General features: G+C 41.8%; 3 protein-coding genes across 3 annotated transcripts; 2 read left to right on the forward strand and 1 right to left on the reverse strand.

The window, feature by feature from the left end:
- Window positions 1-2,151: 2,151 nt before the first annotated feature.
- Window positions 2,152-7,636, forward strand: LOC129376091 (cyclin-dependent kinase inhibitor 1B-like). Its single transcript, XM_055055545.1, has 3 exons — window positions 2,152-2,565; window positions 4,367-4,848; window positions 4,955-7,636. Exons 2-3 carry the CDS (start codon window positions 4,371-4,373, stop codon window positions 5,011-5,013), a joined length of 537 nt encoding a protein of 178 aa, XP_054911520.1. The 5' UTR covers window positions 2,152-2,565; window positions 4,367-4,370; the 3' UTR covers window positions 5,014-7,636.
- A 94-nt stretch (window positions 7,637-7,730) lies between these two features.
- On the reverse strand, window positions 7,731-15,462 carry slc37a3 (solute carrier family 37 member 3). Its single transcript, XM_055055544.1, has 14 exons — window positions 15,356-15,462; window positions 14,158-14,397; window positions 12,911-13,025; window positions 12,704-12,796; window positions 12,535-12,618; window positions 12,315-12,460; window positions 12,002-12,098; window positions 11,586-11,670; window positions 11,249-11,460; window positions 10,980-11,121; window positions 10,796-10,897; window positions 10,509-10,708; window positions 9,619-9,684; window positions 7,731-9,507 (listed from the first exon to the last, which is right to left on the reverse strand). The coding sequence occupies exons 2-14, from the start codon at window positions 14,232-14,234 to the stop codon at window positions 9,415-9,417; spliced, it is 1,512 nt and encodes a 503-aa protein (XP_054911519.1). The 5' UTR covers window positions 14,235-14,397; window positions 15,356-15,462; the 3' UTR covers window positions 7,731-9,414.
- A 1,228-nt stretch (window positions 15,463-16,690) lies between these two features.
- Window positions 16,691-26,063, forward strand: LOC129376057 (DENN domain-containing protein 2A-like). The gene is given in 22 exon segments (XM_055055487.1): window positions 16,691-16,750; window positions 16,924-16,958; window positions 17,590-17,640; window positions 18,691-18,766; window positions 18,768-19,867; window positions 19,987-20,078; window positions 20,274-20,368; window positions 20,440-20,646; window positions 20,730-20,823; window positions 20,914-20,964; window positions 21,098-21,285; window positions 21,461-21,570; window positions 21,690-21,759; window positions 22,096-22,173; window positions 22,244-22,384; window positions 22,592-22,740; window positions 23,166-23,343; window positions 23,986-24,027; window positions 24,127-24,235; window positions 25,161-25,433; window positions 25,516-25,602; window positions 25,684-26,063. Coding segments are annotated over 22 exon segments (3,318 nt in total). The 3' UTR covers window positions 25,716-26,063.
- Window positions 26,064-27,569: the final 1,506 nt, after the last annotated feature.

Genomic DNA, 27,569 nt, shown 5'->3' on the forward strand with positions numbered 1-27,569 from the left:
TGTTGTTTTTTTTGTTTTTTTGTTTTTTTTACGAGCACGGTAATGTATTCAAAAGTGGCAAAACAATGGGATTAATGACTCCACATGTAACACTCAGCTCAGGATTAGGGAAAGAAAGAGGAGGGTAGCACAGTGGAGAACAAGAGGATTAGGCCTTTAATATGGAACAACAAGCTGACTGTAAATACAGGTCAAAACAGCCTCATTAGGCTCCTCCACACACACATTTGTAGAGCAATAGGAAGCAGGGACACACACTATTTATTTTCACAAGAGAGACCCAAAAAACCCTGAATAATAAATCGTCTTCTCGCGAGGGATTATGGCAAAAAAAAAAAAAAAAACGTGCATTGTTTCTTCTTGCTGCACGTGAATCAAGTGAAGAACAACACAGAGCTTGTTGGATCTCCAGACGCCGAGTGGAGTTGTCAGGTTTTCTGGGTAAAAGTGGGAGTGGAAGTGCAGAGTGAGGGGCGTCGTCTGGTCAGCGGGTCGCTCAGATGACTCGGATGGCTTTAACAGCACATCATAACGGGCATATAGTGTGCTAGGAAAAAACAAAAGAAGAAGAGCAAAGAAAGAACTAACGTGCGTCTGGTCTGAAAAAAAGAAAATGATGTCTGTGGGATTATTTTCGTACTCCAGATACTAAAATCCGGTGAAAGCACGTTTAGTTTATTTTTAAAGACATGGACACCGCAGTGCTTTGACAAAAGTATTTTTCTTTTGTTCCGCTACAGCCTCAAGTTTCAGTTAATGTAACTTTGCGTGACTGATCAGCTTCAAATATGTAACAACTGTTTTATGACAGGACTTGATGCAGGCAGTCACTGCAGATCTTCGTTTAAACAACAGAAATATGATCAGTTTCATTGTGGCTTTATTTACAGTCATGCTGCAACTTTAATGACACTTTTCATCGTCACGGGAGTTTAAATATATATGTGTACATACATACATGTGTGTATATTTATACACGTTTGTGTGAGTATCTGTTGTTTTTGCTGATGATGCACAGAAATGTCTCCATTGTGTGACAGTAAAGGATGTTTCTGCTCTGCTGTGGGATTTGTATGTGTGATTCTTTAAAAGCGTATGCATGCTGAACATTTTTATAATTATTATTATGATTATTATTTGATTGAAAATAAACTGGTAACGAAGCCATGAAGTGAAACATTTGGTCTGTTGAAACTACAAAGATACATTTTGCAATGCAGCCAGTGCAACAGTTTTCATCACTTTTAAATTATGTTTTGTCATAGCCACAAACCTCAATGTATTATGCTAGGTTTTTATATTAGATACAAAGTACTTCATGATTAGGAAGTACATGGAAATTGATTAATATATTCATAAAAAATTCAAAAAGTATAGAAGTTCTGCACATGTCGAACTTTCCGACGCCTTTAAAGCAATAAAAAACTTGTTCATAAGTTGTATGGTTTTATTTTTAAATCTGATGCTTTGTGCATCCGTTTCAGTTCTCATCCTACTTGTGTGGTGCTTTATGCCGCCCTGGGTGACTGCCCATCAGGCCCATATCACATACCACAACTTGCTGGGTCGAAATGCAAACCTAAAACCAATGACGGATCAGTTTCAAGATAAGACAACTGTCCTCTGTCTAGTCTAAGACTTATTATCTATTTGGCAAAGACAAGTGGTCAAAGGTTTCAGTCTGTGAATGTGTAAAGCTGGGAGACTTAAGGTAGAAGAAGGTGATGAGGTATCTACACTGGTTTTATTCAGAATCAATGAGGTCAGGTCAGTAGGTCAGTTGAGGGGAGAGAGAGAGAGAGAGAGAGAAAAAAAGAAAAGCTTTCAGTAGCCCTGCAGCTTGTTTCACTGCCCCTCTCTCTTTTCGCGGGAATACTAAAATAATTATTGGGACGTGAAGGAGAGGAGAAAGTGTTCCTGGTCACGTTGCAGCTCAACGTGACTGGAGGTACGGGCGAGGAGCCAGAATCAAACGTGATGCCAGGGCTCCACGAGAATGTGTGTCACATTTGAGGAAGAAGGAGGGAAATGAGGCCCGTGCCAAAATAGTTGACCTACTTTCGACCGCCCAGAGAAAAACAGAGAGAGAGAGAGAGAGAGAGGAGGAGAGAGGGAGAGCAGTGAGAGCTGCAGCTAAAAGGACAAGCAGACTAAAACTGGAGAGCATTTTCACTCCACGGACTCTCAAACTAAACGCACGAGCAACGTTACGCGCTCTAACTGCGTCTTCTCGCGGCTTAGTTTACGAGCACTTTGCGCTGCGTTCACTGACGCTCAGAATCGGGAGTTGCGCTCCACCTCGGCGCTCAGATAGAGAGAGAAAGAGAGAGAGAGAGAGTGTTTTGACGGAAACCACGTGACCGTCTCCTTCTCGTAGGACGTCCCCTCCTGTCTCCTGAGTCCACAACAAACAAGTCGCCCAGATAAGGAGGCTAAAAGTATCATTTGGTGGGCAGAGACTCCTGGAACTTGACAACGTGACACTGTTTATGTCCACGGGGTGTTGTCACTCTACGGGAGTCGTTCGTCTTGGGGAAACTTCATCTTAAGACACTTACGCCGATGGTAAGAGGGAGTTTTTATTTTTCTCGCCAGCATGTGAACGTGAAACAAACTGTGATTCGTTTTTTGATTTAAAACGCGTCGACACGCACTGTGCGTGTGCTTTATTTCTTCTTCTTCTTCTTCTTCTCTATTTCGTATGTGATGAATTTGCGCGTGTCGTGCCTGCAAAGTGGATGTTGACACGACGCGCAGCGTTTCTGTGTCGCATCTCATTAACCCACATCCTCCGCGAATCTAACTGCGTCACTGCGCGCAGCCCGAGATTTGACCTCCCGTTACGTTCACTTGTCTTCAGCGCGGGCAAAACAAACAGACAAGTAAAAAATAAAGGTGGACCGTGGAATACGAGCGCTTGTTATTTTTCCACACTTGTGCTGGCTTTCCGGTGAATTTTCTCGCCGTTACTGTGGGAGCGGACCCACCGACCGACCGCGGTGGAAACCTGAGCCGCACGCGCACCGCGCCCACTCCGCTCCACTCCACGCAAACAACTTTCACTCGCGCTATCAAGCCTTGAACGGGGAAAACAACTGAGAACAAAGGAGGCTTTTCTTCAACTAAAAGGCTCTTTAGGGGACGCAGTGTTAACTTTGAGGTGTGGGGTTCTCACAGCTGTTTGTACTAATTTGGTACATTTTGTTCTGGATGTGTCAAAACCGCTGAAACATCGTTTAATTCTCCTCCCACGGACCCCTGAGGGGCCCCAAATTTCTGTCTTCACACTGATGTGGTCCCTGTTTGTTTGTTTTTTTTCTTTTTTCCCCCTTCAGCTCACCAGTTCAGGTTAAGATCCATAAACGACACAGAAGAGTTTGTGCAAAGTTGGGAGTCTGCAAGGTTTACACAAACAACTGCTCAGGGGGGAAAAAAACAAAAACATTTGGCTCGCCACAGAAGATCCAGTTTTTAAATTGTCAATAAAGAGAAAAATCCAGATTTTTTTTAAAACAATTTTCGTCAGAGGAGACATTTCACATATTAAAAATAACTTTTCAAGAGCCTCCTGAAACCAATCCAGTTGTTGACAATGAACCTCCTGCCAGTGGGTATTAGTTTTTTTGTACTTGCCTATCTGGAAATTATTGGAGAGACAGAGGCTGCGTTTCCAGTCATCGTAAAGTTGGATTTACAGAAACGTATTTGCTTAATTGAAACACTAAATTTGAAAAAAACAAGAGAAATTTTTTTGCGCTAGCACGAAGTGGTTCTTCAGATGCTTCAGATCTTAATAGAAACACCAACATCCAACTTTTGTGTGTACATTAGCATAATATCGACAAAGTTTTGCACACACTACTGATGATAACGCGGGCATCTCAGAGTGGCTCAAGCTGGTTGATTGTTCATCTCTCTGTCTGAGCCAGAATTTAATAGGCTGCAGATATAAGTGAGCTCCGCTAACATCGAGCTGAAAACGCAGAGCTGGAGCTCCATCTAGGAATTCAGCTGCATTGCTCTAATTAACTGTGGCAGAGAGGGGAATGCAGGAAACATTCCTCATCAAAAGCCTTCATGGACCTCTCCTGCGTGACCTTTGACTGGTAGGCTCCAGAGCAGGTGGAGACTCTTTCTGACACAGCTGGGCAGGCGCTGAACATTGTTGGAGATTTATTTGGTGTTAGTCCAGGAACCTGCTGGTGCAGTAATTGCCCAGCAGGTTCGACCGCTTGTGTTTCTGATCCATAAATGGGGCAAATAATGCTTGTTTGTGGGGGAAAACACTAAATTTTACTCCAGTTTACTTTCTTTGAGACGCAACGGAATGCATGAAGCGCTTATATACGGCTTGTTCTCCTAACAGGGATATGATGATGGCTTCTACGTCAACATCGTCCGGAGGAACCATGACGTCTGAGTTCGAGACCTCGACTCTCCAAGGCATTGACGCCTTGAAGCTGAAGGTTGGGCCAGTGCGGAGAAACCTCTTCGGCCCTGTCGACCACCAGCAGCTCCAGCGGGACTTCCAGCAGCTGTTCCGCATGAGCGTGGAGGTCGCCAACAAGCGCTGGAACTTTGACTTCCAGAGAGACGTGCCAGGAGAGGGCGCACACGTGGAATGGGTGGAGCTTGGGTGCCAGGACGTGCCGGCGTTTTACCGGAGCTGCTTGGTGAGGCCCGCGGTGTTGGCCAGAAAAATCACGAGGAGCACCTCAACGTCGTCGATGGAGGAAGACGGCTCTCCTGCCTCTGGGAGCTCATCTGGGGAAGAGTACCTGGAAGTGACCACTAGAGGGAGCTACCCACTTCAGCGACTGGGAAAACGCAGACAATCTGCAATCACAGGTCAGCCTGCTGCATTTATGCATCATATGTTTCTTTACTTTTGTAAAATTCACGTAACTTTTAGAAAGTATTGAAATATATACATATATATTTTTTTCCCTTTCAGATTTCTTTAAGGTGAAAAAGAGGAAACTCATGCCCAGCAAAGCTTCCTCTCGGCAGTAGAAAAGTTCGACAATCTCCACAGAAACATCACTAAGTGGTCTCCAGCCCTCAACACTCAACATGATATAGTTCATATGTACTTATGTAGCAATTTATAACAGATTGTTTATAAGCTTATCCAATGTTGGGCCTTAAAACTTCAGGCTCCAACTCGCATTTAACTTTCAGTGCAAGGAAGCTACCTTTCTTTTTATTCAGTCAAGCTCAGACTCGAGTTTTCAGTGGATAAATATATGTATATACATACACACTGAATATTTTATAAACTGTTTTATTCAGCTTCTTTTAATACTGTGAAATAATATTAAATGCACTCATTCAAGATACTAAAACAGCAAAAAGGACGTTGACCTCAGCCCATGATCACTGTTTTTTTTTTTGTTTTTTTCTTTTGCCCCAAGTCATTCCAGGTCTCTTATCAGAGTGTTTACTGCCTCAGCACACTTAGCCTTTTGGCTTCACCCTGAGACTCTTAAAGCTGGAGTCGGAGCAGGGGTCAAAACCTCAGCCAGGGTTCAAAACGTGGCAGCACGACTGTCATTAGCTCCAGGTCAGAGGTCGGCGGGTGTCGGCTATGCATTTTAAAAGCTGGATGACAGAGTATTAAGTATTTTCTGTTTATATTAAAGATCATGGTCCAAGATAAAAAAACAAAAATAATAGATAATGATTACCCATTGTGCAAAACAAGGTAAAATAAAGTGCCATAACTGCAGTGCCTTGCAACAGCATTCAGAACGAGGAAAAATAAAATAGTATTTAGTGAAAATAGTATTTTACTTCCTACCAGAAACTTCAATGTATGTGACTGGGATCCGACAGTGGAAAAATGATGGTCAGAAATTACTTAAAATAGTAAAAACTGTCTAATGATGTCAGTAAAACTCCAAATTCAAAATCTATGAATCCTGAGGTACTTTATTCAAGAAGTCACTTAAACGTCACAGTTCAACACGGCAGAATAATGTACAAAAGGCAAACTTCTATTTTTGCATTGTAGAGGCTTTTTGGCAACGTGATGAGAAATCCTGTTTGCTGTGATTTATTCAGCATTTTGCTTGTAATATGTAGCATTTTCCACTTGTTTTTTTTTTTTGAACTCATTAAGGTTTCCTGTTTTCAGAGCTCAGAGAAGCCAAACGTTTTACTTCTGCTTTTGTTTTTTTCCTTCGAAAGAGTTTTTATACGAAGAGTCCAGCTCGCCTGTTCTGTTGCAATCCAGTTCCTCGATTCTGCATGCATGCGAGGGTTTGTGACACAAGTTGTAAAATGAGCGACCAAAGCAATCGATGTGTTAAAAACTAAGAGCGACAGATCCCAAACTAGTTCACTTTAAATTGCCTACGGGGCTTTAAAATACCAAATTACATTTGCTTCAGTTTTAAGACTTAAAACTACCTACTTCAAGTCAAATCTAATGAATTTCCAATAATTTGTTACCATTATTATTTTACCATTTTGTTGGAAAATATCTTTAAAATTAAGACAGGCCTCTGGAGACATCACATTAGACCACAGACACGAGTTGTTTTGATTACGCTGTATTATATTTTATTATTGTCTTTCATCTATTCTTTGTTTCCAGGTCTTGTGCCTCTTGTGATGTCATTCAAACAAAGCAGGATTAGCAGCTCTAGTGAACATTAGTGGAAAAAAACAAACAAACCCCCTCCCTCCCCCCCCCAAAACCCACTGGAATGTTTCTTCTACAGGATATTGCAGCAGTAATTAAAAACAAATAGCCATATGCTGGATTTATCCTCTATTACTACCTCAATACGGTTATTCAACGATACAGAGACAAGGTAAAAAGCTGAGTTTGTTTGTGTTTGGCGGCAATGAAAGCAAAGACTAAAGAGAGAGTCGTGTTCTGTTGTGGTGAAAGAGTCAGTGTGTCAGAACTCGGGGTGGGCGGGTTTGACCGCTTTCACTTTACTTCACTTTTCATGTGACGGCTTTCCCAGAATAGATCGAGCAAGTGGAGCAGCACTGAGGGGGTGAAAAAATACGGACCGTCCTGAGAAAATGTCCCACCCAGACCCCTAAATCTCCAACAAAGGACATTTCTGTCTCGTTTTGTCTAGTTGCTCGACAATAAATCTGTCAATGTGAGCCAAAAGTTTTCAAACAGCAGGAGCATAATTCAAAGTTTCTTATCTTTTTTTTTTTTTCTCCTAACTATAAAGTCAGATTACTTTAAAAAATATATATCTTTGCACTATTTATCTAAGAACTACTTTTATTGCAATGGCGAAATCTGTGGAGAACAGACACAGGGCAGCAGACTCGGCTTCAGACTGAGACTTTCAGCTTAGTGTAGCCACATTATTCCTCGTTAAAGTTTATTGAAAAAATAAAAAATAAATAAAACAATAAATCCGTTTCCAGAGGTTGCAAACTATTATTTTGCAGCTTCAGCAGAAGTGTTTATTTTATTTTGTACATGCATGAATGTAAGATATTTTGTACACCATTTTGTAATAATTCAACTGTAATTTAATGCTGGTTCATGTACCTTTGTATCACCATCTTTTTGGATAATATTTGTATTGTTGCTCTCCAGCTTTTCATAACAAATTTCATTTGGTTTGTTTCATCAATAAATAAATATGAAGAGAAATCACATTGATGTGGATCTCGCATGTCTGGCTTCGAGAGAATCCAAAGAAAAGGTGGAATTTGAAGTTTAATCTGCGCCCCCTAGTGGATCTGACGCAAAACTGCTTGTAGCTTGATGGCGACTTTGCATTTATTTCACACAGAAGTAGAAGTTACAGTTAAAAGATGCACATAAATGAAACCATTAAAAAATACAGAGGAAAAATTTCACACCTACTTATTTTTTACAATCCATTACATGTGTTTGGCTCCTCCCATAAACAGATTTATAGTTGAATATATTATGACCTGATATCAGATAGCATTAAAATAAATGCAAAAAAAAAAAATAAAAAATCATTTTGACAAAACAATATCTACTTCTAGTCATGAAAAGAAGTTGGCAACTGTCAAAACTGAATATTTTATAAAGGTTTGATTTTACATTGAGCCAAAAATAAATGTAAAGTCTGTGCAAAGACACAGCTCTCTTCACATTTATTTACATCCCTGATAAACTGTTACACAAAATGTTGCAGCTAACCATTTTCTCTGCAGTAATGATGGAAAATTTTACTTTGAGTCAAGGAAATTCAATTTCAAGCTTGTCCTGTATTTTTAAGCAGCCGACTGCTTTTCTACAGTTTTTATATTTAGAAAGGACTCAAATGGCCTCATTTTATGAGACAGACTTTTATCCTTGCAAAAATGTTGATTTTTACTCGTAAATGTAAAAAAAGAATAATTAATTTGCTTTCATAATAAAACCAAGTTTTATTTGGTGGACAAACCACCAAGAATTAAAAAGCTTTAGTGGGTCTTAAAATATTTCTTCAATCTTTGGACTGAAATCCATAAGAAATAAATAAAATGTAACCACATATTTTGTCAAAATAATTAAAAAAAATACTTAAATTTGAGAAGTTTCTAATTTTTTTTTGTAACTAGGAGATGATACAGAGGTTCTTCATCAGTCATATAAAGTAAGATCTGTCATAAAATAGCAAAAATATTGGCAGTATGGACAGGATCACCTTCACCTGTCCATACTGCCAATAATAAAAAATACTGAAAACAGCCAGAACTGTGATAAATCAGGATGAGGATTGTTTTAATCTGGGTGATTCTTCAAAGAACAGCTTGTTGCTTTTAATACTTTTATTGGGTTTGTAGAAACCCAATAAAAGATTTTAAGATTAGCTAAGATTATGGTGCAAGTTTATGCTACAGAACAAAAAGATCCGTTTATTTTACGAGGGCTCAGATAAATGTGGGGGCCGCTGTAAGTTTAAAGAATGCCGCGCCGCATTTGAAGAGTGCGACTTTGTCACCAATTAAGAACCAGAAACTAAAAGTGTAAACATTTCTGAATAAAGAAAGCGTAAACAAAAGGATTCGGTGGCGTAAGTGAACGATAGGACCAGTCCCCCCCGATTGTAAACAAAGACGAAGATTAAAGTGGTTCACTGAAATAATGTCAGACCGATGAAGAAAACTCAAATCTGAGTGCAAGATTACAAAACTACAATCACTATTCACAGTCTTCATTTTAACCTCACGTCTACATTCCTGATTCAAGACTCATATCAACTGAAGTGCTTGAGGAGAAAGAGAATTATTTACATTAATTTACAACGTTAAAATATGTACACCACACGCCCCCAGCACTTCAGCTAAACCCTCCCTGTGTTGAGCTCAGTGAAGCCTTACAGAACGTTTTAACGTTTCTGTTCTGGCTGACGGCGAACCTTATAGATCCTGGAGCCGAGCGAATGAGCAGAACCGGAGCCGACGGTCGGGCTCTTAGAGCTGGTGGCGCAGAGCTTGCCGGTCTCTCCACATGTCTCGCAGTTCTCTGACGAGCAACGGCGCGATGAAGACAATGCTGCCCCCTGTCTGTCGTTGCACAGGCAAAACAAAATAACGCACATTAGAAAAACAACACAAACATGAAAAGCTATCGGGATGAATAGTCACTTATGCGGAAACTTGGGATGGTTTCGATACCATGACGATGAAGAAGTAGAAAACACTCATCCAGCCCAGTCTGCTCTCAATCAGCGACACCAGGTACTGCGGGATTACAAATGGAACGGTGACAGTGAAGGGTAAATATTCAAGCTCCATTATTCAGATTTCTATGTAATAATAAATATAAAGTCTTCTATCTGTGATGATCTTTTACCCTGTCAACGTGTTTTAGATGTCAGCCACAAAGTTGCATTTTGTTTCTCATGTGACCAGAAAATGGTGTCATCCTCTGGTCACCAAGTCAAAAGTAAGACTTTTTAAGACCATTGTTAACAAAACTGACCACAGACATGTCAGAAAAAGGTAAAGTAAAAAAAATTGCGTTCGCTGGAAACGGAAGTAAGCCAATGGCCAATATGAACTTTGTCCAGCCAACTGGTGATAAGCAACTTAGCGAAGGGCATATTAGTTAATAATATACTCTTGCTAATGTAGGTTAATGTATTCTTGCTAGCCAAGTAGCAAAGTAGCTACTTACTACTAGCTAAGTTGCTGGCAAGGTTACATTAGCAGTTAGCTACCAATAGCTAACTGCCAGTATGAGACTCAAATTTTTGCTCAATAGTAAAGTTCTGTCAGAACAAAGAAAACTACATAGACTATACGAGAATTTCATAGTCTGCCACAACAAAATTTAAGACCTGTGATTAACAATTATTTCTTCTCAATTAATTTAAGGCTTTTTAAGACTGTAATTTTAGACACATGAATTCAAGAATTTTTAAGGATGAGTCGACATGGTGAATTTTCTCCAAATCTGTTTTGATGAAATGCCCATCTAAGCGCAACATTGGCATTTTAAAAGCATTTCTTTGGTTAATCCTCCAGGATTGATGATTTTTCTCCCAATCCTCATTCCGGCTCACCTGTCCCACAGCAGCTCCTATACTCCCGGTTCCATCCACTATCCCCGTGACGGTTGCCAGGGCCTCCTGGCTGCCCCTCAGGATGTCCTGTCTCCCCAGATCTGCAGAAATGGCCGAGCTGATCATGTTGGACGGGCCGCCGATGAAGAAGCCAGTGATCGCCAGGATCACTGCGTTGATCACCTTGTCATTAGGAGAGTCTGAGGAGTTCAGAGGCAGAACTATAAACTATGACCCTACGTTTCGCATGGAAACATGCGTCGATGCTGTGGGTGCAAAAAACTCACGGCTGTATCCCACCAGGGAGCCCATTGCCATTACGAGGCTGAAAACCAACACAGGCGCTCTCTTCCCCATGAAGTCAGAGATCAGACCTTGAAGGGTTCCCCCTGCCACAGACGCACAACGTCACGCACTCAAGTAGAAATCACAAAACCAAACCAAGCGGCCGACACAAAACGGTGTCATTACCCACGATTCCGCCGACATCGTACCACACGGACAGCCGGTCGGCCTTGGCCTCCTTCCACCCGTAGTTGTTGCTCAGGTAGAAAGGCAGCCAGAAGAAGAAGGAGTAGTTGACCAGCTTCAGGCACGCGTACGCCAAGGAGTACTGCGACGTGAGCAGAGAAGATTTACATCATAATCAAAAGCAGAAGTCTGTTGAATCGGAGTCCAGAGTTTTCAGGACCCTTGAATGCCTGATTCAAGTTTGCTTGGACCAATCAAATCAGACTCACGAGCAGGACTCCAGGAAGGCAGAACGCCTGGAAAAAGCCAATGGCGTGAGGAGGCTCGTCCACAGGTTCCTCCGGTGGCTGATCCGCGCCGCATCGTTGGCTGTACGTCTCCACCTCCTGTTCGTCATCCTCCTCGTCACTCATCAGCGGTCTGTGGCTGTCCGTGTCTGTCTCCACCGGGCTCAGCCCGGTTTCTAACTCCAAGTGCAAACCTGCCAGGAAAATACAAGCAAGTCTCAACGAAGGTGTAGTAGATACAGACAGAGTTAGTGGTGGCAGTGGTGGTTACTGTGTCTCGTGGCTCTTCGCAATCGTTCGTACTTCTTTCGGCTCTTACCGACTTCCTTTGGCGAGGTCAGGAGGCCAAAGAACACCACCACCCCGCCAGCAAACTGCACCACAGAAGTAACCAGGAAGGCGTACTAGAAACAAGAATACCACATGGTTGACATTAGTATCTAAAGCCAGGCAGTGCTAGAGGAAGCAGATGATAATGAGATAAAGAGACTTGACCTCACACTCGTTTTAAAATACCAAATTTCTCAGATTATAAAAACAGACGTGGTACATGTTTGCTGTGCTTCAGCCACTAGAAACATGCGATTCAGCAGCGAACAAAGAAATTTTAGTATTTCTCCAAATAGTTTGACTTTGTAAAGTGAAACTATTTTAATTAAAAAAAAAAAAAAGTCGCTAAAACTTCAAAAGTGTCAGAAGTTAAACAAGCTTATACTGATGATGTAACAGACTGACCTCATATCCGTACTTGAGCACGCTTGAGGCCAGAAAGGCACCCAGTATGTTCCCCACCGAGGCGCAGGCACTCCACAGTCCAAACACGAAGCCGCGCCTGCAAAACAACACGGCTGTATCAAAAAACTGACCCCTTCCTCGTTGTCATTCACCTTCCACAAATAAAGCAGCTGTAACTCAAAAAGACAGCCCTCTAACTTGTGTTAATATTTCCTCCTGCAGACAAAACTGAATCTAAACGAAGTATATGTTTGAGCGTCCGTCTCTGACTACACGTTTCAGGATGTTTAAGTGTCCGAGGTTCATCGCGCACCCCGTCTTGCCGAACCAGTTGCCCATGACGGCCACCACGCAGGGCCAGACGGCCGACTGCAGCAGGCCGTTCAGCACCCACAGGCTGCAGTACAGGTAGACGTTGTAGACGTGGAGCCATTCGGTCAGGGTGCCGAAAAGGAACTCCTGCAAATGTAGGGATTACGCGTCAGACGAGGGGAGACGTTTAAAGCGTTAGCCGTGAGGTTCATGGCACTCACCACTATGGCGGATCCGCACAGGCCGAAGCAGAGCACGTAGCGCAGGTTGACTCTGTCCCCGATGATGCCGCTCAGATACAGACCCTGCATGTTGATCATCAAACACACGGTGGTTTGAATGAAGCGCCTCCTTGGGCAGGACGTGTCTCACTTTTTTCTCCCGACTCACCACCGCGTATGAGAAGAGGAAGATCGTGTCCAGAGCTCCCAAAAACAGCGTGGCCTGCTTTTCATCAGCAAACAGGTGATTGTCCTCCCATGTCTGCACGGTAATAGAAATCACAGAAACTTCCTCAGACACACACTTCCCCCAGGGCCCAAGAACACATTTTCGCGGAAGAGAGTTTATTTGTTGCAGGGTGTCGGCTGCCGGTACCTCGTCCGGAGAGAACGCAGGAGCGCTGTCGTTCTGGGCGGACGGCGTCCACTGGGCCGAGATGCTGACCTTCACATTGCTGAAGGTCTTTCTGGAAGCGTGCAGCAACACATAGCTGGGAAGAGACAGAGAGGAAAAACGTGACTCTGCTGAGAAGCAAGAAACACAGCTGGATTCATCTAGTTCAAGATGACATAGGTTTTCCTCACAGTGTTTGAGTTGTACAAAATGTCTATGTCTATATGTCTTTATTGTCTTCGATATCTGACCTCTGCTCTGAGCAAATCTCTTCTTGTTGACCTTCACTCTTTAAACACAATCGTAATGCATGTTAGAAGAAACTATTTATAAGTCAGTCAATAAATATCCAAATGAGCTACATAGCAGCTCTCTATTTGCAGATTAGTTGACTGAAGGTGCAAGGTTATCATTAAAACTAACAAGATAAAAATTAGAAGAAAAAAACAGAAAAACATTTTTGTTAACTGAAATAAAACTATTGCAGAATTGTTTAGTTACCCTGCCATATGTCTTTCTTAATTGACTGGTGTATTTACTGGTCGTTCGTTTGCGGTAAATGAAAGCATTTTCTTTCGAATCTTTTTTTCTTTACTTGATTTATTTTCTGCCTTGCCCCTGTTACGTAACAGACAAAAACCGAACTACATCTGAAACTGATAAAAACTAAACTGGAACTAAGCATTCTCAAAAAATACAATACTAACACCGCTGGATGAAGACAGAATTGAAAATTTGAAGCCACAACTAAAATGAAATAAAAAAATAATAACTATTCAAAGTGATTTTAAACATGTTATTTTCATTCCAACTCGTGGTGGTGTGATACTTTATGCTGGTCTACGCCGCAGTCTGTAACGTGACAAAACATAAAAAAGTTGAAGGGATGGGAAACGTTAAAAGCCCGCTAAATATCAAACACTGGGAAATTCTCTGAGAAGGTGAAGTTATGTCATGTTGAACTGGAAAGAGAGCAGCTTATCTAATTAGGCTTAAGTTGAACAGTCAAAACTGTGAAATTGAAAAGGGAAATTGCATCAACCGAGCAGAGAAGATAAAAAAGACAGATCCATACTTGTGGCTGAAAGTCTGACCTCCAAAGAACAGCAAACTATGTGTTTCGACTGAGCGGACATACTTTCACTAAATTTAAAAGTCACAATTTAAACAGTTGCAACAGTTCTTACAGTATAGTCCCTAAAAAAAGCAATACACATTTTCTAAATTACCTAAAGAAGGTGAGGAGGAACACAACCAGATGATGATGGGTGTACTGTGACAGACAGCCAAAGCACGAGGGAGGCATCACAGGGGCAGCTGGAGGGAGGAAGAGGAGGCGGAGGAGGAGGAAGGAGATGGTGTCGGGTCGGTGGAGGTCGTTGCAGGACAGGGAGGGGGGAGGCTTACATGAGGACCTCCACTACTAACTCAGATGACACAAACGCATTGCTACGGGAGGAAAGCTGTGCCTGCAGAGGAAAGAGGCCCAAATTAAATTCATTTTCTGAACAAAACTCTTTATGACAAAAAAAAATGTAACAAATAGAAAGTAGACACGTTTATTGGCACTCCTGGAAAAGATGTGGGGGAAAAGCCATTTCATTTATGCAAAGTCATAGGTTACTAATAAGTTGCAAGATACTGTACCAAACTTTTAAAAAAGTGCAAATTAAATCACTTATTTTGAAGGAGGATGTTGGCGTATAAGCATTGCTATTTGTAATTTTCCTATTAACTAATTGTTTTGAGCAGACTTTTAACGTGAACATTTTTCTGAAAGAAGCCATTGTTCTGCCTCTCAAGAGATATACCTGGTCTGAATGCTGCCCTATGTGCAGCCAAGGCCACCTATCAATGGCTCCAGTCAGGGGGAGGCTGGCTGACTTAAAAACTGTGACACCTCCCCCACCAGCTTCACCCAGAAGAGTCCTCAACTCCTAAAAAAAGGACGCTGTGTCCTGATCAATCAGTTCAGGGGATCACAGTTCTGCTTGAATATTAAAATCTGACATATTTCAGTAACTGCTGCATGGATTTTGGATTGAACAGGCGTTCATCTACAGCAGCTTGAGCCGTTTCTGTTTACCTTGAGAGACACCAATATCTTTGAGCAAGTTTTGTTTCCTTGTGTATGATATCAGCTTTTTGTGTATCACTCAGATTTTGCCGTGCCCTACATTAATACATATTAATATGTCAGCGACAGTGCGTTATTTTTCTGCTTGTCATGTTAAAATGTACTTTTCACTTCCAAGCCTTTATTATTCCTGCCGCTCCATTTGCCACATATGCCACTGAGTGACACAATTGCCTAGCTTCACAAGCTATATAAACAGCCAGTTCCGGGTTCATTTAACATGAGAGTTCTTACAAAAAGCTTCGCAATAGTCACTAAGCCACGGTCGGGGAACAAACAGAAGGTCTCACCTTTCCGTAGAGGTTCTCCGAGCCCAGTTTATCCTTGGTATAGCGACTGTACGTCTTTGATTACTGTGAATTTCTTTGCCACTCTTCAACGGCACAGACCGCCGCGGAGAGAGCAGCACTACCGCCACCTGCAGGACAGGAATGGAAATGCGTTCACCATAATAGATCATGGTGGATGAAGAGAAAGAAATATGATGAGCTGTTTCGATAAATACTCGAGGAGTCAAGGATTTTTTTTTAGGGACAAAATTTGGTCTCGGGCCAAAATTAAGAAGTCTAATATATAAATAACATAATGTAAATTATAAATATGTCCTTGACAGAAGATGCCATTCTTTGTGACAAAATGTCATTTTTACTGTACAGGTGAGGAGGGTTGGCCCAAGATTGTGATTGGCTCCTGTGCAGAATTCTAGTTGTGGGCCTGCTTTTCGTCCACTGAAACTCTACAATAAAATTTATTAAACAAAAAACTCCAAATAAATATTCACAGATATAGTGACAAACAGAAAGACCAAGGTAGATTTAACTAATTAACAAATTTATCTAGGGTTTCTTTAACAACAAACTTCAATGCTTTTTAAGAAACGTTATATTCTGGACTAATGAAAAGAAGATGTAAAGTGGAAATCAAAGGATAATGTACAGGAAATTCTTCACAAAAAGTCTAAAAAGTGTGGCATGCATGTGTTTCACTCCGAGAAGGTTCTAGAATCACCTTTTAGTAAGTCTTTTGGAGTATTTGATCAGCTTTGCACATCTGGAAACACAAATGAATCATTCTTGGTTATGAAAACAACTCAAGCCCCACAACATTCTCCCTGACCTGTTTGCTCTGTTCCTTGGTCTTTGTTCACTAATTTTCTCTAATAAATCTCTGAAGCCTTCACAGACCACACGAATTTACACTTAGATTCAATTAAAAAAGAAGGCAGATGAAGTAGGTGATGTGAGAGTATGAGAATAAAGGGGGGCAAACACAACTATGTAAATGACAAGAGAGACCACAAACGTAAAGAGCAAGACAAGTCAAAGAAAAAAAAAGAAGAGGAATGACAGAAAACATTAACACAAAAACAGATTCTGCGTGTTAAACGGCAGATCAGTGGAGAGGGGCTGATCTGCTGCAGCTGCGTAAGCAACCACTGTGCAGGAACAGCTGGGACAGAAATTCCAACAAACTTCAAATTTGGTAGGGAGGTGATTTAATGTGATGATGCATGTCCCATGGAACAAATTCTCCTGCAGCCACGGGTTAAAAATGTGGCTTCTGAATCGTTTCAGGGACCATCAGGACACAGCCATCCATTCTGCTTGTTCAGCTGTGAGAGGGGCATGCAGCAGCAACTCAAAGAGGGGAGAGGAGCAGGAAGTTGCATCCAGAGTTGTGAGAGAGTGAGGGTGAATGATTGGAAGAGAATCACAGGGGGGAGAGAGTTCGTTAGTTGGAGAGAGAAATTTTTTACCATCTGCTCAAGATTTGAGTGAAGTTGGGGAGCCTGTCAGATTGTCTTCACATATGGAACGCCGGTGGGGTTTGGACGCCGTACCGATGGATACGGATTTAGGAGCAGCCAGCCGTAGTTTTATCGAATGGATGGAGGTGAGGCATTATTTTGTAATATGGTGACAGAAATATTGTTCTTGGGTTGTTCATTGTTCCTAGTTTATTTGCAAGTTGAAAGATGGTGAACTGTTGGTATTTGTTATCTGTGGTTTAAGGTTTTTTTTTAAATGCTTAAGATGGAATCAAAGCAGAAGGTTGTGGGGTTTGTTTCTACTTTTTACTCTTCTGGGGAAAATCAATAATGTCACTCTGGGTTCTCTTAATCCTCTTTTGCTTTAAAATGCCAAGATGCATCTGTGTTTCTTGTCTAAAGATTCATGCTGTCCCGCTGCTCATGTACATCGTCATAGTGACTGTCAACGATAACAGCGGTCACAGTTCTGGGAAATTATTAAGTGCTATCTTGGAGGACATTGAACTTTAAATTGCTGGCCCTGGAGACATGTGAAAGTATGCTAAGCATGTTTGTCCTCACAGGAGGCCAGTTTTTGACCTGTGCACCTCTGGCTGACAGAGGAATTGATTTCTGAGCATGTCACACAGTGGCGTTTTCGTTGAGTTTGGCCAACTCCTTTTGATCGATTGACAGGAATGCTGTGAAATGTAATTTTCGGAGCATTATGTTCCTGTCACCGAACCAAAACAATTCACTCTGTGACTATTCCAGGTGTCCAGTGATCATGGAGGCTGCTGAGAGAATCAACACAGCTTTCAACAGGTTTGTACGAAGGCCCAGATTATTGTTTTAACCTCTCCCGTGCGTAAATGGTTTCACCAGTGGAAAGTTGAACCAGCAGCCCACTGGCTACAGGTCAAACTCTCTGCTCCAGTGTCGCCCCAATTGAAAATCTTCAGAAATCTGGACTCCAGTTTGCAAAAATGCCGTGTTCCTTCCCTAAGACGGCAACTAAAAGCAGCCGAAAAACATCATGACTCAAACGAGAATCACAGAGAAACTAATATTAGAGTTTTTAAAATGACTTTAAACTTTCCTGGAAAAACAAAACAATAATATGTGCTTTGAAAGTCATTTTATGACCAAGATTCAGAAAAATCGTGGTTCTCTAAAAGCAATGTAGAGGGCAGCAAATTATACATAGCAAAGTGTTGACGTTAACTTTGTGTTCTCGCTATTGAAGAAAATCGGCAAAATGTGGAGGAAGCAGCATGTATATGCACAATCACCGTAGTGACCTTTCAATATGGAGTCATCTGCATAAAACAGATAACTCTTACCTGTTCTCCCAGATGTGATTAATAAATAAATAAAAATATGCCACAAATATGATGTTTCTAAGTATTTTGCCTGTAAGGATTTCCAGGGGAATACAAAATAGTGAAACCTGTATAAATGTCAAAGATGCAAAACATTTCCCTTTCCAAGCCTGAGAAATGAGGAAAAGCATCCAACTGGCCTTTGATCCTCCCATCCATAGAAGGTCCTTAAACTTGGGGCTTCCCATTTCCTCTAGTTTATTTATTAAAACTTAACAGTCCAGCAACGTTTGGCCCCACTCCAAGAATGTGTTTATTTTGCAAAGATGATGAGCTTCCCCTCTGGCATTTACTCTCAGGCTCAGTTTTCCCACTGTCACCAGGAAAACTGAGCGTCCTATGACTGGTCGCCCCACTGACCGTATGAGAAGTTCAAGAAACTCTGGTGGTTCTGTTTCTTTAGAAGTTAGAAGTCTACATTTATTTTTCAATATGAGACTGACCAATTTATTATGATTCAAAAGCTTAAAGTGTGCTTTTATCCTTTGTTTAGGCAAAAGTTGGGCTTTCTTCGAGGGAAAAGCGTAGCAGTGGAAATCAGGGATGTTGGGCAAAAAGTAAGAGAGACAAAAAAAACAACCTTTTGCCCTTTTAGACGATCTGTGGAACCAGAGAGAAGATTTGTCAAGGATGGATTTCAGGAGACCAGTTTGTGACCTCTACCCCAGCGACAGCACCACCGTCAGAACCAAACTTCCGAGATCCAATGGGGGAAACATCAAGGACAAGATTTCTCTTTGGGAGAACAAAGAATCCACTCTTTCACATTTAACGTCAAGTAGCTTGAGCAAGTGTGCTAGCAATAAAGGAACCGACTCTTTGACAAATGGCAGCAACAAAACTGTGGATAAGCAAAGGACTGAAAGTACCAGGACAGTAGCCAGTAAGGAGAAGGACCTTGGGAAAGAAAACGTATTAATGCGTGACGAGTCAAGACCTTGTTCACTTGATGAACCGCCAAAACAACCTCGAGTGGCTAATAGTGAAAGTAGGGAAAAGACTGCCTCAAAGAGATATACAGGTCACAAAGAAACTCCTCGAGATGATTCAAGTCCTTGTTCGCCTCCTGCACCTGGGAATCAGCCCCAAGTGATCAATCCAAGCTCTAGGTCCAGTGACAACACGGCAAAAGCTGACAAGAGAAATGTAGGTCACAAAGATACTCTTAGTGATGATTCAAGGCCTTGTTCTCCACCAGCGACTGAGAGGCAGCACGTTGGGATGCTAAAAAAGAGCAGAGAGAAGAAATCGTCAGAACAAACCAGTGAGGAGACGAGAGCGGTGTTTACTCTTTTCAAGAAATTAGAGACGTTGGGGGAGAACCATGGCAAAGCCCACGCAGAGCTTGGAAACTACTTCAGTCCACCGGGCAAGGACAAGGAAGTCGAGGTGAAAAAGAAAGAACTTAATGATTCAGTTGAAAGTAGATCTCTAGGAAGGGAGGATCAGGAGAACGTGTACACGGAGCCAGGTGCCCTGCCCATCAATCCGGTGCCCAAACCCAAGCGTACCTTTCAACATCCAGCGACTGCCTCCAAGGGAACAAGTTCGAAGGAGGGGAGAGGGAAGAGGAACCTCCCTCCACTGCCATCCATTTCCTCTAAAACATCCTCGAAGCCCCCCTGTGGTTACCATGGGAAACTCAGGGCAGATAGGTACCTTAACAACAGGTACGAATGGTTTGGGACCCAATCAGTGACGCTTCTGGGATGATTATGTCATACAAAGTGTTAAATCAAATCCATTGCGATTATCTAAATAACTTGCACTTTTGTGCCAACTATGACAGGAAACCATTTGACTTTGAAGACCGTACAAGGTCACCCAGCCCAGTTTTCTCAGGCCCCATGTGTCAGGAACATCACTATGAAGACATCTTGGGTCAGACAACTGCTTCATTTGATTTTTTTCCCCACTTTGCTTTTGGTGTAACATTGTAACATGCTTTGGTAATTGAACATTTTCACTTTATCTATTTTCTAGAAGCATTTACGGACATAACTCTGTCTTGAGGGCCATACCACCATGTCTACATATTCTAAAAAATGTTATATAAACATATGTTGGTTTCTGCAGACTCATCCAATGAGAACCCATATGAAGACATAGAGTTGGAGAGTCAATGTTCGCAGCAGTCTGTCCCCTCATCTCCTGGTGCCGATACAACAAAGGTCCACAAACAGAAAAAGCACGAGGCAGCCGTGACTTAAACAAGGTTATCGTAATGTGTTTCTGTCATTAGGCATCTAGGCCTGGTTTCTTCAGACAGAACTCAGGCAGGAGCTTCAAGCTACTGGATCTGAAGAGAACCAACCAGTCGGCCCACAGCATCAACAGCGGAGGGGTTTCATCTCCCCAGCTCAGCCCGCCCTCCACCCCGCCTGGGCCTGAACACGGCGCCTGGATCCCAGGGGATCCCTACAGCCGCACCTGCCGCAGGATACCAACAGTCTGCATTACAAATCACAGGATAAATACTTTTAGAAAACTATATTTCTAAACACTAATTCAACCTTTTCCTCTCCTCAACAGGTTGTGCTGAGAATCAACAGTATATTTGAGGGTCGGAGCAGAAAAAAACAGCTGCGACGGATGTATCACTACGCCGAATCCATTTCTGGAAGAGGTTTTAGTGTTTATTTTGCTCTGAAAAATTACAGTTGAGTTCGTTTTATATTTGGTAGGACAATGTGGATCGTTTCGCTTCCGTTCACAGTAACTGATGAGAACAGCGACTCTGAGAGCGAAGTCGAAGACAGATTAAAAGGTAAGGTGTGATTTTTGCAGTGCATCACAAAAGCATTTTTAGCTCAAGAGGCGTGAACTCTTCCACAAGGCCGTCCACGTCTTATTTCATGCAGCCATCTTTAAATCAACCTTAACTTTGTGTCCTGTTCCAGTTCGATCTCTCCTGAGGCAGCCGAGAAAGACGCAGGCCCACTACAACGTCTCCACCACCAGAAGCTGCTCTCTGGATCAGGAGCGCCACCAACGCAAGCTGTTTGAGTACTTCCTCGTTGTTTCACTGCAGAAGTCAAAGGTCGGCGACCACTATATGCCAGAAGTCACACAGCAGTTCCCCCTTAAGGTCAGCAGAGAAGCACTAAAGTTGTCTAGTTTAAAAAAAAAAAAGTAGGCTATGTCATTTATTTGTTCATGTTAATTGGATTATTGATCTGGACCCTACCATTCTATAGTGCTAAGATGAAATTTATTTGTAAAAATAGAGAAAATCCACTTGATTGTTTTCATATGCGCTGCAGTTGGAGCGAAGCTTCAAGTTTCTGAGGGAGACGGAGGATCAGCTGAAGATCATACCTCAATTCTGTTTCCCCGACGCAAAAAACTGGGAGCCTGTGGAGATGTACCCAAGGTGAAACCTCTACAATATTACACAACTCTTATTGCCTTACAAAACTGGAATGTAGATCATAGTTAATGCAATAAAAAAATAAAAACATACTGATTATGCTTTTATTTTCAATTTCACAGTGAGATGTTCTCCTTTGTTTTGACCGGCGAGGACGGCAGCAGGCGGTTCGGATACTGCCGCCGCTTACTGGTAAATATCAACGAGCAGGGTAAATAAGTGACGTCACTGAACAGGAAGCGGCTGAATACCAAATGTCGGCTGAGTAAATAAACAGGCCAAAATGGTGGATGTGCCTGTGGGAAAACAGCTCATCTCAGAGCCGAGGCGGAAGTGTCTGAGACTGGGAACCATACCCTGCATGAGAATGTGTGCATATGGTCCTGTTTATGGATCTCCAAAGGGAATTGGCTCACTTTGTCAAACCCTGATGCGCCTAGAGTTCCACTGATAACCTCTGAGGTTTCAAGATGCGAGCAATATGGTTGTTTTTGAGCAAATGGAAGTGAGTTTTCTCCTATGTTTCAGCCCAGTGGAAAAGGCCAACGCCTGCCAGAGGTCTATTGTATCGTTAGTCACCTCGGCTGTTTCAACCTGTTCTCCAAGGTAAAAGCCTGCTACTGCAGAAGCAACCCTGCTGCATTGCAGGACTTTAGTGAACGTTCGTACTTGGTAGGTGTTGGATGAAGTGGAGAGGCGGCGAGCGCTCTCCCCAGCACTGGTCCAGCCATTTATGAGAGCCATCATGGAAGCCCAGTTTCCAGCTCCAGGAAGAACCATCAACATCAAAACCTTTCTCCCTGGCTCTGGCACTGAGGTGAGACAAGCAGACAAAACACACACAGAACATGAAGAAATGCATTGAAATGCATTTTTCATCAAATCTGTGACAATCCATCTTTGTATGCAAGTTCTATTCAGCAGTTTGAGTGGAAGTGTATTGTTTTAGTTTTTCCTGCATAGTGTTTAAGTTTTCTATGTGTTTTGCATCGTGTGTTTATGGTAGACTGTATTCAATGTGCAGGTGATGGAGCTCTGCCGACCACCTGACTCCCGCCTCGAGCATGTGGACTTTGAATGCCTGTTCTCCTGTTTGAGTCTGCGGCTGCTCCTCCGCGTGTTCAGCTCTCTGCTGCTGGAGAGAAGAGTGATCTTCACCGCTGATAAGCTCAGGTTGGCGCGTTCACGTCCAGTGCGACCAATTTCGCCAAGCTTCCCAGCAAGCAAAATCTCTTTGGAATTAGATTTTGTTCCAGATGCCCTCCTTCCAATGTTTATCAAACGGTGCTGGTGGGACTGTTGCCAAGGGGGGGAACAAAAATGTATCTCTGGGATGTTGTCATTATGAAGTTGGATAAATTGTGGGTGGTCCAGAGCAATGTTTTTAAATAAATGTAAGGCATCCCAGGGATTAGGAGCTCATGCAAGAGTGACATCTGGAGCTCTGGTGGATGAGTTGTTGGCCAGTTTGTTTGCTCCACTGGGAAAAGCCAGAAATGACGGAGTTAAGATTTTCCCTGAGAAGTGTTGAGCTTTGGCACCCTCTAGTGGTGGAAAAGCATAATTTCACAACTTAACTCCATGTTCTGTCCTTGCAGCACCCTCTCCCAGTGCTGCCACGCGGTCGTTGCTCTGCTCTACCCCTTCATCTGGCAGCACACCTACATCCCGGTGCTGCCCTCCGCCATGTTGGACATCGTCTGCACCCCGACCCCTTTCATTGTCGGCCTGCTGTCCAGCTCTTTAACCCAACTTAACGAACTTCCCCTGGAGGAGGTCAGACTGGAGAGACAGGCAGCAAAGTTTAAAGGGGCAGTATTATGTAAAATTGACTTTTCTGATTTTTACATCATGGTTTGTTATTCCCTCATGAAATCATGAACCTTCAGTGTTGCCTTGATTCTTTCATGCGTGTTTGAGGAAACCATTCAGTTGTGGAAAACTCCTGGGTGAACCGAGCACCGCCTTTGAAATCAAGATCCTCCTCAGAGCTGTTTCCGAGCTTCCTCCTCTCTCCTGCCCTCTCCTGCCATCCTCCCACTCAGCTCCTTCAGACTAATTAGCAAACACCTTGTGCACTGATAATAGCAACTTTTCAGTACAGCACTGGTAAAAGTGCTGCTAAATGGTTAATAGAGGAGCAATGTTGTGATGACTTCCTGAAGGTGGAGTTTCAGGAGCCAGAGGCCCAATTTCGAGGCGTTAACATACAAAGTCAAATTTCTTTTAAGTCATTTTTATAACAACTGGAGGTAACAATTACTAGATTGTGCTATGAAATGCCTCTATGTTTCTGGACAATACATTATGCTCCCCCTTTAAATTTTGCATCCGACACTTACTCTTGCTTTCGTTTGTTTATAGGTACGGTTATGTTTGCTGGTGCAAGATAATACCACTTAGTTTTTCTGTGTGCAGGTTCTTGTTGTGGATCTAGGCAACAATCGACTACTCAGACAAGTGAGTGCATATTTCCACATTTCAAGTGATCTTTATGAATCAGGACCAGCATTGGCCTTCTCATTAATAATATTCATCTTTCTCTGCTGTCACATTTAGTTGGACGATGAGGACTCAATACTACCCTCGAAGCTCCAGTCGGCTCTGGAGAATGTTCTAGAAAGAAGAAGAGAACTTGCTAATGACAGAGGAGCAGATTCAATCAGTGGTGAGACGAAACAGGGCTTTAAAGTGATCCGTCTGTGAAAGTATGATTATGTGAGAAAGGCTCCAAGCAGTCAACATGTTACATTTAACGTCTTAATCTAAAGGCTTCTTCTTGTCCTGGGTTTACGAGTTTCATTGTTATAAGTTGTTGATAGCGGATAAGATAAATAAAAGGGCATTCCGAGTCAGTGACCCGTCCCTTTATTACCGTGGTGACTATTGCGTCCTGTTATGGCACGTTCACACGAGCCACTTTGACCTTGAAGACTATACGCTCTTCTATTTTTAGCTCAGCTGAACAAAGACATAAAATGTTTTCATTACGGTCTCTTGAAGAGTGATCATGCACTGAATCAGAGACCATTTTAGGCAGGAGAATAGAAAAGAAACAATTGTAAAGTTATTCCCATCTGGGATTACCCCAGACCTGCCTGATCTAGAAATAAGAAATTAAGACAGTGCAAAAAACAATCAATAAATTAGCATTCATTGAAACTGTGCTTCAGGCACAATGACCAGCACCACCAATCTAAATGTGTAACGAATGAATGGCGCTAAGAGCTACTGCAGGTAAAATATTAACTGTTTACGACTTTTCCCCAAAACATAACTTGTATATATATTTGAGAATACACACATTTATTTGACAAATACTTGAAGTTAAACAGAAACCATAGACTCAAAATTAAAAACGGCCAACTAAAATCAAAATGTTTTTATTTAAGAATGCATCGATTATTGATGCTTCTTTAGATGTTTTGTAGCATTGTCTAGCATTGTCTATGTGTTTGCAAAGGGGGTTCCTGACCAGAAGCTAATGCTATTGAAGGGATCATGGCACAGAAAAGTTTGGAAGCCCTTAAGTTTTATTGGACTGAAAAGGTGGATGGACTGGTTGATGAAAACCCACCTCTTTGTCTCTTTAGACGCTGGTCATCTTAGCACTGTTGTGTCCGAGGCCTTTGTCCGCTTCTTTGTGGAGTTAGTTGGACACTATCCGCTGTTCATCACCGCCGAACGTGAAGATGGATATTCTTCCTCTTCGTCGTCCTCTCCCGCTTCCTGCGCGTTCCAACGTGAGGGCTTCCGGAAAGCGATCCCTTCCAAGAGCGTGCGCCGCTTCTTGGAGGTCTTCATGGAGACCCAGATGTTTGGCTGGTTTATCCAAGAGAGAGAGCTCCATCGGCAAGCTCTGAGAGGTACCAAAGAGAAGAAAAAAGAGCTTCGAGTTCAGGAGATTGAGTGAATGTTGATGATTTTGACTCTCCCTGTTATTAACAGGACTGTTTGAAGTGAGAGTGCAGGAGTATTTGGACTCCATCAATGAGAATGAACACCGGAGGGTCAACAGATTTCTCAAAGGATTGGGTAAGAATGATTCGGATCAGTTAGCTTAACAACATATTGATTCAGTCCCGCCTTAAATTACTCTTTTTTTGGTTCCTCCAGGAAACAGAATGAAATTTCTTTCTAAGAGATAATGAAGAGAGACAACATACAAAAGAAGAAGAACCTGATTAGAAGCTCAAGGATTTTTCTTGGAACTTGTTCTGTTTTTTGACAACTTTTGACCGGTGAGGCAGCGGTTTAGCTTCAAGAACGCCGAGAGACACTTTGACTAAAAAGTTGGTGAACCATTTAAAAGCAGGTTTATATCCGGAAACATGAGGACACCTGGAACTAAGGATTTATGTAAATATTTCAGATCTTGGTTGGGAGATTTTCAAATGGGAATGTATATGGTGTCGTCTTTTTTGGCATTGTGCAGTATGCCGATGACAAACTTATTTTCAAGCACACCAGAAAAATAAAACAACGGTTTGACTTTATGTTTGTAGTTTTTTTCTACTGTATCCAGCAGGGGGCTGTATTAGAGAGAAGAAAATTACAAACCTGCACACTGCTCTGAAAAATCCTTCAGGTTTCTTTATGGCCATAATATTTGTGTTTTTCTATATTTTTGTTTGATCAAACAAAAGCTACATTCTTGGGGAAAAATGTCTATGTTTGTATACCAGTATCAGTGTCATTTACTACTAATTTAATGTAAAGACAGGAAAGACAGCATTCAGTGTCAGTATGAGCATATAACACACATGCAAAGCAAAGAATAAGTAGTGCATTGTTTAAAATAAAGGCATATGCCTGGTTAGTGACTGCTGAGGATTTCTGAGTAGAAAGTCAAGACATTACTTTGTGACATCATGAAGTAGGCAAAAAGATCTTGTAAAGCAACGCATCCTGGTTTGCAGAAGTTTAAAACGGGAAACTAAATTACCGTACTGAAATAAATTACATATTTCTATGGCTCCAGTGAGACACAGAAGAAGAAAATATCTACCTTCAAAACAAAGATTCACTGTGTTTTCTCTTCTAGCGACATCACATAAGCCAAATGATCAGATCTGTCTCAAGAACGCTTTTGTATTTTTCTCCCAATTCGCCTGTTTTTAAATCAAATTGTTCCTCAAACAATTTGATTTACAAGCTTTGGTACAAGAACACCAAAGCTTGTGACATATCTGAAAACACCACATGAATTTGAGGAACAATGGAAACAATGAAATATGTCAAAGTGGTTTGTAATGAGAACCAGAGCAGACCATAATACTCTAATACCACAACAAAATCCCCAGAAACTCATCTGCTATCAAGTTTATCAATGCCAGTTGATCACTTGATTGTCTCTTTTGATCTCATCAAACAAAATATACACAAAGCAGACGAAATAGTTTTTGTATTTTTTGAAATCCTGTTGTGATAATCTGTTCTTCATGGAGCACGGATTGTTTTTCAGTCATTTACTGTAAGTCAGTGAAGCAAAAAAACAAAAAATGTCAGATAAACTGCTTGAAACTTGCAATTTGGCAATTATCCAAATTTTGGGTTGTGTTCAGAAATTTTTACCACAGCCACATTTTTAACTCCCCCCCTACGCCCCCCCAACTAAGCTTTTATATCAAAAGTGGTTTGGTCTTAATTTAGTCGTTCTCATTTTAGCTTGTAAAAACAATAATTTATGAGCTTAAAGCTGCAAATCAAGTCTCGTCAAACTAAGGAATAAATCTTTCGGGGAAATTAAAGTTTAAACATGACAACATCTAGGAATGATCTAGGAAAGTTAGCAAAAAGAAAACCGATCAACTTTGAAAGCACATGAGTAAACGTCAACTTTTTGGACCCCTTCATGTCATGGGATAAAACTAATTTGCCACTTCAAATTGCCCACCATGGGTAAAAATATATTTATTGGCTGAATGTACCAACTACTGAACAGCGACAAATGAAGAGAAAGTTCTTGAAAGTTACACCCCTTGCTTATTATCGTCACACTA

Source organism: Poeciliopsis prolifica, unplaced genomic scaffold (genome assembly GCF_027474105.1).
Source record: "Poeciliopsis prolifica strain line A6 unplaced genomic scaffold, Auburn_PproV2 SCAFFOLD042, whole genome shotgun sequence".
In the NCBI taxonomy this organism is placed as follows: Eukaryota; Metazoa; Chordata; class Actinopteri; order Cyprinodontiformes; family Poeciliidae; genus Poeciliopsis; species Poeciliopsis prolifica.

Excerpts from the sequence above, each read along its gene's own strand:
- LOC129376091 (XM_055055545.1), top strand. The coding sequence starts at position 4,371 with ATGATGATGGCTTCTACGTCAACATCGTCCGGAGGAACCATGACGTCT. Across the intron at positions 4,849-4,954 it reads CAGACAATCTGCAATCACAG|ATTTCTTTAAGGTGAAAAAG; the intron begins GTCAGCCTGCTG and ends TTTCCCTTTCAG.
- slc37a3 (XM_055055544.1), bottom strand. The coding sequence starts at position 14,234 with ATGCCTCCCTCGTGCTTTGGCTGTCTGTCACAGTACACCCATCATCAT. Across the intron at positions 12,797-12,910 it reads CTGCGTTCTCTCCGGACGAG|ACATGGGAGGACAATCACCT; the intron begins GTACCGGCAGCC and ends ATTACCGTGCAG. Across the intron at positions 11,122-11,248 it reads GCCTTCCTGGAGTCCTGCTC|TACTCCTTGGCGTACGCGTG; the intron begins GTGAGTCTGATT and ends CTCACGTCGCAG.